Below are 9,902 nucleotides of genomic sequence, written 5' to 3'. Positions count from 1 at the left end.
AATCTCCCGCTGGGAGCCAATAGTTGCCACGGACCAGTTGACATTTTCAGTCTTGGTTCTATATCTTACGCCTTTATCTTGGGACTGGGCTTTCCGGCAGACTCCTTATCGGTTTGCTAAGGCATGCGGACAGTCGTTTGCATCCGATGTCGGTCAAAGGCGACGTCCTCTGCGGGGAAATACTAGGCAATAGTCAATGGTCCCAAGTACCAATTGCTTCAATATTCTTAGGCTGCACGCTGCAGCTTTGTCTTTACTGTCAAGTTGGTAGCGCTGGATGCACTTGGTGGAGTAGAGGCCGGCAATTTGCATCAATTGGTGGTGTCTGGCTCCTTCCCGGCTGGCAGCTCGGCTTCTTCTCGTGCTGGAGCTTCACCCGAACCCCGCACCAACCAACAGCTCAGTGACGCTAGATGCCGGGGTTGCATAACGCAGATGCACCAGTCAGACACTAAATATTTGATTCTTAGCTCCAGACAACGCATGCTCTCTCATACTATTTCCTCACCTCGGAGGGCTGGAGGGAAACGACAGCTCGGCCCTGTCAACCTCACACCTCATAGCTCATAGACGCATCAGCCTGCATCAGCACAGTTTCACGCATTCACACCTGACCCTCCCCGCCCGCCCCCAAGTGGTCCCCGTGCAGTTTCCCAGAAAAAAAGAAGGAAAAAGAAAAATGCTCCTCATCGGACTAACAGGCTCCATTGCAACGGGCAAATCAACCGTCTCGTCGCTCCTCAAATCTACGCCCTATGAGCTCCCCGTCGTAGACGCCGACGTTCTCGCCCGCAAGGTGGTCGAGCCCGGCACAAGCGGCTATAATGCCATCGTCAAATACTTTGGCCCGACGACGCCGGATCTCCTAGTCGAGCCGTCGGATTCCATGCCAGGAAAACGGCCCCGACGGCAAGGGGCGGCCGCTCAACCGTCCCGCCCTCGGGAAACGCGTCTTTGGCGACGGCGAGCAGCTGCAAAGGGACCGCGCGGTGCTCAACGGCATCGTGCACCCGGCCGTGCGCAGGGAAATGTTCAAAATGGTCCTGGGGTGCTATCTCCGCGGCCACTGGGCGGTGGTGCTTGACATCCCGCTCCTGTTTGAGAGCAAGCTGGATCGCTTCTGCGGGGTGACCATGGTGGTTGCCGTGTCGGATCCCGAGATCCAGATGAAGCGGCTGATGGAGAGGGACGCCCATCTGAGCAGGGAGGATGCGGAGAATCGGGTGCGCAGCCAGGCGGACGTGAGGGTCAAGGCGCAGAGGTGCATGGAGCGAGGGCAGGGGAACGGCGTGGTTTTGTGGAATGACGGGTCCAAGGACGAGTTGGAGGCCAAGCTGGGCGAGGCCATGAAGCAGATCAGGGAGAGCAGTCCGGAGTGGTGGTCGTGGGTGTTGCTGGGCTGCCCTCCGCTGGCTTTGGCTGCGGCCGCGTGGAGGATATGGGGAAACGTAAGGATAAATCGGCAATGGGAGCAATCACAGAGGGAAGCAAAGGCGAAGTTGTGAGTGAAGTGTACTCGTCCGGATGTCTGGTGATGTGAGGGGATTGTGTGTCAAAGGGGAAGAGAAGCTGGCACTTATTACTGTCGACATTAGCGGGGAGAATGTAGTCGACGCATGGGGAGGCTACGAGGATGAGGCTCAAAGACAGCAGCCTTGTACAAAGAATACCGTGGTTCATGTCTTGTCATCTATATTAACAAACAGTCTCGCTAGTCTTGCGATATTTATACCCACCGACCGCGGTTTGCTAGATATTAAAGAGCGGGAGTTGCATCATTGGCCCCGAGTTTGCCGCGAATGGAAAGCAAGATATATTGCCAATGTTCGACATTTGCTTGTAATAGTCAGCTTACTCCCTATTGGCCAATATAAAGAGTAAGTCCGACTTCATCTCGCGGGCCAAGTCTAGGATTCAGACACAACTATTACTTTTTGACTTCCAATTCCTGAACCTTGGGCCGAACCTCACGAATCTCCTCTTTTATTATTCAATTTAACCCAACTACATGATAGATGCCAAGTTCCAGAGTCTCATAGTGGGCCACTCATGGCAGCCACATGAGGCCATTTAGTCAAGACGGCCAAGCAATGAGGCAATAACAGCCCGCGATAGATCGCCATGGGTCTCGATTATATGCTGGAACTGCTCGTCAACCCAAAGTGTCTCGATATTGCATGCAGAATAGAGCACAACGAGCTCCTTCAAGTCGGGGGGAGCCGGCGTTTCGTAGCAGTAATGCACCAAGGCTATAATATCGGCCAGAGTCTCGGTGCGCAGGTCGAGGTTGCACAGAGTATGATGAATTCGATCGTAAGACAGCTCCATCAGCTCGAAAATACCGTAGCAGTCGGCAAAAGCGTATACTCGCGCGTGGCAGAGTAAATCGCCAGCGTCGAAGTCATGTCCCTGGCTCTCCTGTTCCGGGTTGAGCACGACTTGATGACCGCTGGTTAACCGGAGAGCTGTGAAGACTTCCCACAATTGCTTTCGTTTCGATGGCGGCTCAAACTTTGCCTCCATCCAGCATTCTTCCGCTATCGCCTCCTCCGGAGGGTTTTCGGCCAACTTTCTTTTGGTGCACTTCTTCTTCATTATTTCCTTACTCATGAAAGGCCGGACCTTTTTATTGGTGCTTCTTTCGAATGCTGCGACATCCACACCGTCACAAGCTTCATTTGTGTTTTCAGGGCTTTTCATCTCGTTCCCACCTTGGCCTTCATCTTCAATTGCGACCTCTGGTGTTTTTGGCTCCCTGGGAATATCGTAGTCGCCCGTGTAAGCATACTGCCAGAAGCAGACAAATGTCTCTTCATCCACATCCTCCCACTGCACTTGCTTTTCACTTCCTTCTTTAATATCTCCATTGACCAGTTTCTCGAGATAGGGAGATACTCTCGCAGCGACTGCACAATGAATCGTGAACTTGCGCCTCTGAGGGCCAACAAGGAACCGATAGGGCTTGGAACTAGCAATCCTATCGTATCATTAGTCAGGCACAAGAGCAGGTTCGATAAGACTCATTCATAAACACAAGAGGTACGTACGCTGAATACATTGCTAGTCTTCGTCTCTTTGAGGTTTTCTGATGTGGTGTGCGTATCTGTTACTGGAGACATAAGACGGTCTGATGATGTACAGACGGGATCGAAGGTGAGATTTGGACCAGTTTAAATATTAAGAAGAGGGTTTGCTTCTTTCCGCGTTTGCACATGTCCATGCCCTTGTTCCCAAACGGTGCCACGAATACATTCACTTGGACATGGCACAGTGAAAGACTGCTGGGCAAAACCGGCACCGGGTTATCCTTGGTGACAAACACGAGTATACAGGGGCCAGACTAGTGTTATTAAAAGGACCCGTTTGCTTGTTGTGCAAACGGTTTACTCTTTGGGGGGGCGAGAGCTTATGATTCATCTTCATAGCTGAAGAGTGAGAAGACACCGTTTGACCTGACCTAGCAAGTGCATCTCTCAGGATACAATCTCTAGGGTACTGAACTAAATGAATAGTTGCTGGGAGGCGTAGATGTGCCTATGGCTGATGACGAAGAGAACCAGAGCGCAGGCCTTTAGGATCACTTTGCTTCTCTAAATAGATATGTCTGCCTTGCACAAATCAGCATTCTAGCATACTCTATACATGGAACTCTTCAAATTGGCCTATCTGACAAAATAAGGATGGAGCCAATCGATTGCTCAGCGTATCTTGGTCAGGGCGCTGCGTTGGTTTATTTTTACTTGAGACTGGAGGCTCTGCTCATGCCAACTCACGTTATACGACCGGTCTACGGGTGTCGACACCCCGGACAGGATTCATCAACGACGTACTAGAAAAATCCACACTTCCCAATTCACCTACGTCAGACTACCCAGAGCCCAGTACTCGCCATCCCGATATCCTATCCTCATTTGTATGCTTTGCGAATGCAATTATGGCAAGGCGGAGAGTTTTGTCACGAGAAGCCAACATTTTCACGCACAATCTTGGCCGGGTGGTGGAGTCGGTTGAGGCGGCGGGACCGAGATCGTGGCTTAGATTTTGGATCTGTCAACATTCACCATCAGGGGAGACTCGGAATGGTTGCATCAACTCAACTCAACAGCCTTTTTGGCGCGGGGCATTTGAAGTCTCCGTGGCTGCCTTCCCCCCCTGGTTCTTCATCTCTGGGCTAATTCTCTTCTCTTCCCTCCTGATCTTGTCAAGGCACATGTCTCCAATTGCAACGAGATGGCCTGCCCTGAAACTCTCTCTTGATGACGGTGTAGCACAGAACCGTTTCTCATTCGCGTTTCTCAAACATAACGCCATTATGACAGCTACTCCCCTAGGCCCAGGCTGGGCCGCAACCGACAGTCTGAATGCCCGCGCCAACAAGGCTCACGAGCAAATTCTCACCGTCTGGGTACCGCAAACTTTACATATCTTCAAGAGGTGGCTCTTCTCTCACGCCGGGCTCAAGGTGACAGTCTAGATCGGGCAATCACTTGCTCCATCGATACAAAATTCCTTGCACACGGGATGAACAATCTTGTGCTACGGGTCGCCTTCTCCGACAATGTCGATTGGATAGCGAGGATTCAGCACACGCCCGCGGATCCGTCTCATGCCCAAGAGCACAAGATAAGCATGCTGAGTGAAATCGCAACAATGAAAACACTCAATATCCGTACGACTATACCAGTGCCACGAGTCTACGCCTTTGACACCTCTCCAGCAAATGACTTTGGCTTCCCTTGCCTCCTGATGGAGCATCTGAAGGGTCGGATCCTCAGCTCAACCATTGCGAGCGAAGTGCCGGCTAAATACATAACACATGTTGTGCGTCAATTGGCAAACGTCTTGTTCCAGTTGGAAAACTTGACTTTTGATGAGCTTGGGCGAATATGGTGCGGTGAAAACTGCAATGAGCCACCACGGATCATCCCATACGAGTGGGATACTGATTCATTGGCCACGCCACGCACCCAGACATCCCTGGAGTGGTTCTACGAGCTCAGACAAGAACAAAACCGGCAGGCTCTTGAAAAACATGCCCATGACGCAGAGTGGAAGGCCGCCTGCTGGGTTTTGAAGACGGCCATCTCGCATATCGTTGTCGAGGACAGGGTTCGCGGACCTTTTCCTCTCTGCCACTTCGACCTTCACTATGGAAACCTCTTATTCGACGACCAGTACAACTTGACGGGTGTCATCGATTGGAGTCGGACTGCTACTGCACCGTTGGAGCGTCTGGCTGTTTCACCTGAGTTTATCACATTTCCCGCCTTGCCGGACCAAGAAAACCAGGTCATTATTGACTTTAGAGACGCTGTTCGCGGCTGCTTGCGAGAGTTTGAGGATGAGGGGAGGAGGTCAATGCCGTCTGACGCCCAGAAAACAACTCTTTCCGACATTCTCGGCACTGTACAGGCTGAAATTACTCACCGGTGCACCTATAGCCGGCCGCATCGCGCGGTGTGCGATGCTCGGTTGGTGTCTGCTCTAGTCTATGGCACTCACGTATCATGGGAGCAACTTGTTGCTGTATACGGAGGGATCAGCCCGTACTAAGTAAACTGTGTAGAGCATGCGGTATAGGGTGAAGTACACTTTGCTGTTTTGACCAAGCTAGACCATGCAACGCCATCCTGACGATGTGTGGTTACCCATTTATACGTACCAAATTTCTCACATGGCTCCCATGCCGTATGAGGGTGCAAGTTATATGGCTGGGCGGGCATTCGGAGACAAGAAGGTATTTGGATAAAAAACTTCTGAGAACAAGCATCAAGTTACTGGGTGAAGTGGAGAGAGATGCCCTGCAGGTATTTGTCGACAATAGGAGGGAAAAATCGAAGAGAAATGTTCTGCCAAGCGCGAAAGCGGACGAAACGATACAACGTCTTGAAGAGATGACTGCTACGGTTATGGCCCTTGTGGATTCATCTAGTAATTGCTACCTAGCATTAACACTCGGACAGAAACCCGGAATTCCATCGTCCATTAAGACACCTCAATGACAAAAGAAGGAGCTGTCAACTGCAAAGAAACTACATCGAGATACCCAAATGCTAGGCTATATATGAGCTGTGTCATCAGCCACCCCCAAAAGACAATCAAACCATGCCACAGCCTGAAGAAAGCTTGGTTTTTGGCGTAGCAATGCGCTTTTATCCTAGGATTCCCACGGACCGCAAATTCGTGCTCCACGCCTGAGAAGACGCTGATCTGGAAGGGCTACTTTGACTTGCGCGGGATATCCTCCGTCCTGTAGCGCGGCTCTTGGTAAATGCAGGACCGTGCTCAGCAGCGACCATGGAGATAGGACCAGACAAAGCAGAGAGCTCTGTTTCCTCGAGACCAAGAAGGTTAGGCACAGCTGATACTACTGGCACAGTGACGATCGACATACTATCGCAGTTTGCTGAGGCAAAAGCGTTTCCAAGTATACGGGGTAGAAAGGAGGGAGTAGATGAGTCTATTTCACCTTTGTTACAAGGCAATAGCCCACAGCTCCGATCCTTGCAAACCCGAGCTCTCTCATCATCTGTATTCCGGCGAGGACAACTGGATCAACATGCTCAGATGTATGCGGATTGTCGCCATTCTCTTAACCAGAGAGAAACATCGACAAACTTGGAATTGCTTGACTTGAAGCGTCTCCGTTGGATATATCGAGGATGACGCAAGTGTAGCTTTTGGCGGCGGATCCATCTGCCATGAGTTTGCTGTTCTGCCAGATTCCAAAAACATCCGGAAGGTAAAGAAGACCGCAATCCCTACGCAGAGCCGCTGCAGGAGGACCAGAAATGTACGCATCAAATTTCTCATTAGTCACGGGCATACATCCCTTCGGCTTGCCTCTATCTGTAGAAAACCAGGTTGTCAGCAAGGTGAAGTACTGCTTCTAGCCTGCGGCTGAGAAGAGAGACAATATGGAGCAAGACGATCACGCACGCATACACTGTGCCAGCAGTACACATTGCGCAGGAATATTCGATGACATGGCTGTTAAAGAAAGGAAGTATGAATAGTTGCAACCAGATAAAGCACTTAACTTGGTCTTCCTTTTCTGTGGGCACGGCGGACAGAAATGTCTGCTCGTCGATTCAATCCAATTCAACTGGAGCAGAGTTGTTCATGTCACATGGAAAGTAACCTGAGAAGACTTACGATGCACGCGCAGGTGAAGATGACCGAATCAGATGTTGCGAAGAGGATGGTCTCTGGTCGCCGATATACGCTGGCGTTGTTACGCAAGTTGCTGGTGCAGACACGAGAGGACTCTATGTGACAATGTGACAATGAGCGTCGATGACAAATCGGGACAGCTGACGAGGGGCGAGATTAGTTCTTCGAAACGCATTATGGTTGCTTCTGTTTCTTCGAGCTTGTCTCCCAATACAGCAGCCAGTAGGTGCTCTCACCTCTTGAGGCGGGCATGATGGACGTTGAATCATGTGTAAAGGTTCTACTGCGAGTGCAGTGACATTGCTACTACGAAGTCAACTTCTGGGCATGTGAGATCTTAACCATGGTGCAAGTCAATACCTGGGAAACTCAAGCACATCTACCCTCTTTCATAAAGGAAGAAGCGCCTCACAAGCACCTCTTTCAAGAGACTACGCGGGAAAAGAAGCCTTTCTGCATACAATCAGGAATACTATCCGAAAATGGAATTGGCTAAAAGTGCCATGGCAAGTGTTGTTGATTCTACGTCAACGCCGGCGACCTGTCATATGCCTCCCCAAGCACTGCCAAGCACTGGGACCGCAAACGAGGACGAGGCATAACGATAGGAAAAGAAAAGAACCAACGCGACGCGTGATACTAGACATTCAAGGGCCAGCTGAGCTTACCGACTTTTTCTTTCCTGGATACATGAGAACGACGCAAAACCTCCCGGTCTGTAAAACCCACAACTTTCATCCACTTTGCACAATACATCACCACAACGAAATCAGTCGCCAATGGAATCATGCTGTTAAAAAACTTCTCGTCTATAAATAACACCCGTTGCCAGGTCTGAAACTGGCGGTTCCAACCGCGGCTCGTGCGGACTGGCGGGTTTTCAAAGTGGCTTAACTCTGGGCCCTCAGCCTTATAGCAAGCAGGGGCTGTCTATAGGAATGGATGACAGCGCTGACTGGCTTGACCTGGAGTGAACTTTTTCGAGGCTTCACGACACCTGTCACACTTGGTGGTTGTTTTTGCCGTCCTTCCAATCGCGGCATCCAAATAAAAGAGACGAAATGTCTCCAGGGGTACTATCGTGACGCCCGACGCCATTCCCGGCTCATGAACTCTGAACCTTCCTTAAAATATCTCCAAGAAAGAAGCACAAGGAAGAATTCTCACCCATCTTCTCTCGGAACTCTTTCTAATCTTCCAGTCGTCAGTTCATCGCGACATTTGAAGGATTTTGCAGAGCCCAAGTCGGGACGAGCGGCCCCTGCGCCGATCTATAGCTCCCAAATGTTCAGACAATAACGAACAAGGCGGTACTGTCATTTTCCAGAATCATTCCTTGTTCTTCGCGCCTAATTTGCCGCCTCTCAAGCTCCGTCCTCCTGGCATCATTTCATGGCGCGGCTGGTTACCGTGCCGAGAGGCGCAGTGCCACCCACATAAAGGGCAAATTTACCCTGGCCAACGACGCCTATTCTCGAAGTGTGTCTCTTTTCAATATGATTTCTTATCCTTGTAATTAGCCATTGGTTTCCTTTGAGTAAATGGCGGTTTCGGGTATTTCCTCTGGGGCTTGGTGTCGGTTAGCATATGCATAGTCCACGCCTCAACTAGTAGGGACCTGGCTTCTCACAGTCCAACAATTTGCGGATAAATTCCCCCAGCCTACCTGGAGAAGCTTCTGCCGGTCTTGCTCCTTGTGTGTAACGACGCTCTGATTGCGGCCGGGCCAGGCAGTGTCAGTCTGTCGTCTGGAAGCTCAACCACCGGTAGCTGAGCCGAATAAGCACTTGCTCGCTGATTCGGAGAGCAAGCAGACTTATACCCACATTGCAAGCGGTGGCGGCAATGCCGTCTTCCGGAATAGCTACAAGGAGAATCCAAGTGCCTGGTTGGGCTGACAGACATGGTCGATGTTTGGAGTTTTAGCTAATAGAGTCGTCGTCGTGGCGTTTACTCAAACAAATCTACGCAAGTCAGCTCGAAATCAAGAGGAAGCGATTTCAAGTTCTGCTTATATGGCTGGAGGTCGGGTCGTCATATAAATTGAAATGCCCTCTTTCTTCCTTGTCCTCTTGTCAATCACGATCAAGGAAAAGCCTCCCAGGCCTACTTATACAACTCCTTCTCACACACTTCCCGGCCAATATTATTATAAGCATGCGGCTCTCTTCGCTCATCGCCGTTCTCGCGTTGGCAGCTTCCCCCATCGCCGCCCAAGAGGCAAAAACCATCAAAGTAGAAGTCGGTGCGAACGGCAAACTCCTATACAACCCGTCCAATTTTGAAGCCGCCGTCGGCACCAAGATCTAGTTTCGCTACTTCCCCAAAACCACACCGTCACTCAATCGTCCTTCAACGATCCCTGCCATCCCCTTGAAGGAGGCTTCTCTCCGGCTTCTTGCCTACCACCGAGTCTCTCTCAAAAACCACCACCATCATTGAAGTCAAGGACACGAAGCCCATCTGGTTCTACTGTGGCCAGGCTAATCACTGCCAAGAGGGTACGTCTCTTGTATGAGCCTATTCAACAAGCTTGAAGTTTCTCAGCAGTAAGGCTGATTTGCTTCGTAGGCATGATCGGCGCCATCAATGCCCCCAAGACGGGAAATACCTTTGAGGCTTTCTCTGGTTTGCAATGGAAGCTCCTAACAGCACATCTTCCCCCGGCGGCCCTGTCGGCGGCGTCTTGAGCAATGGCGGCTCTCAGTCCGATTCAACCTCGGCCACCC

The 9,902-nt window shown here is 50.8% G+C and overlaps 7 protein-coding genes across 7 annotated transcripts; 6 read left to right on the top strand and 1 right to left on the bottom strand.

Moving 5' to 3' along the window:
- Nucleotides 1-1,037: 1,037 nt before the first annotated feature.
- On the top strand, nucleotides 1,038-1,505 carry CAB5_1 (Dephospho-CoA kinase; the record flags this gene model as incomplete). Its single annotated transcript, XM_007813167.2, has 1 exon — nucleotides 1,038-1,505. The coding sequence occupies one exon, from the start codon at nucleotides 1,038-1,040 to the stop codon at nucleotides 1,503-1,505; it is 468 nt and encodes a 155-aa protein (XP_007811358.2).
- Nucleotides 1,506-1,524: 19 nt separating this feature from the next.
- Nucleotides 1,525-1,881, top strand: J3458_008904 (uncharacterized protein; the record flags this gene model as incomplete). The annotated part of the gene is made up of 1 exon (XM_066119454.1): nucleotides 1,525-1,881. One exon carries the CDS (start codon nucleotides 1,525-1,527, stop codon nucleotides 1,879-1,881), a length of 357 nt encoding a protein of 118 aa, XP_065975249.1.
- Nucleotides 1,882-2,070: 189 nt separating this feature from the next.
- Nucleotides 2,071-3,058, bottom strand: J3458_008903 (uncharacterized protein; the record flags this gene model as incomplete). Its single annotated transcript, XM_007813166.2, has 2 exons — nucleotides 2,071-2,977; nucleotides 3,048-3,058. 2 exons carry the CDS (start codon nucleotides 3,056-3,058, stop codon nucleotides 2,071-2,073), a joined length of 918 nt encoding a protein of 305 aa, XP_007811357.1.
- Nucleotides 3,059-4,312: 1,254 nt separating this feature from the next.
- On the top strand, nucleotides 4,313-4,474 carry J3458_008902 (uncharacterized protein; the record flags this gene model as incomplete). The annotated part of the gene is made up of 1 exon (XM_066119453.1): nucleotides 4,313-4,474. One exon carries the CDS (start codon nucleotides 4,313-4,315, stop codon nucleotides 4,472-4,474), a length of 162 nt encoding a protein of 53 aa, XP_065975248.1.
- A 47-nt stretch (nucleotides 4,475-4,521) lies between these two features.
- Nucleotides 4,522-5,553, top strand: J3458_008901 (uncharacterized protein; the record flags this gene model as incomplete). The annotated part of the gene is made up of 1 exon (XM_007813165.2): nucleotides 4,522-5,553. The coding sequence occupies one exon, from the start codon at nucleotides 4,522-4,524 to the stop codon at nucleotides 5,551-5,553; it is 1,032 nt and encodes a 343-aa protein (XP_007811356.2).
- Nucleotides 5,554-5,636: 83 nt separating this feature from the next.
- J3458_008900 (uncharacterized protein) lies at nucleotides 5,637-6,002 on the top strand (the record flags this gene model as incomplete). The annotated part of the gene is made up of 1 exon (XM_066119452.1): nucleotides 5,637-6,002. One exon carries the CDS (start codon nucleotides 5,637-5,639, stop codon nucleotides 6,000-6,002), a length of 366 nt encoding a protein of 121 aa, XP_065975247.1.
- Nucleotides 6,003-8,115: 2,113 nt separating this feature from the next.
- On the top strand, nucleotides 8,116-8,472 carry J3458_008899 (uncharacterized protein; the record flags this gene model as incomplete). The annotated part of the gene is made up of 1 exon (XM_066119451.1): nucleotides 8,116-8,472. One exon carries the CDS (start codon nucleotides 8,116-8,118, stop codon nucleotides 8,470-8,472), a length of 357 nt encoding a protein of 118 aa, XP_065975246.1.
- Between the last annotated feature and the right edge of the window lie 1,430 nt (nucleotides 8,473-9,902).

This window comes from Metarhizium acridum (assembly GCF_019434415.1).
Source record: "Metarhizium acridum strain ARSEF 324 chromosome Unknown scaffold_141, whole genome shotgun sequence".
NCBI classification, from domain to species: Eukaryota; Fungi; Ascomycota; class Sordariomycetes; order Hypocreales; family Clavicipitaceae; genus Metarhizium; species Metarhizium acridum.
The sequence above is the reverse complement of the archived record's forward strand: the minus strand, read 5'-3'. Positions and strand labels throughout refer to the sequence as shown.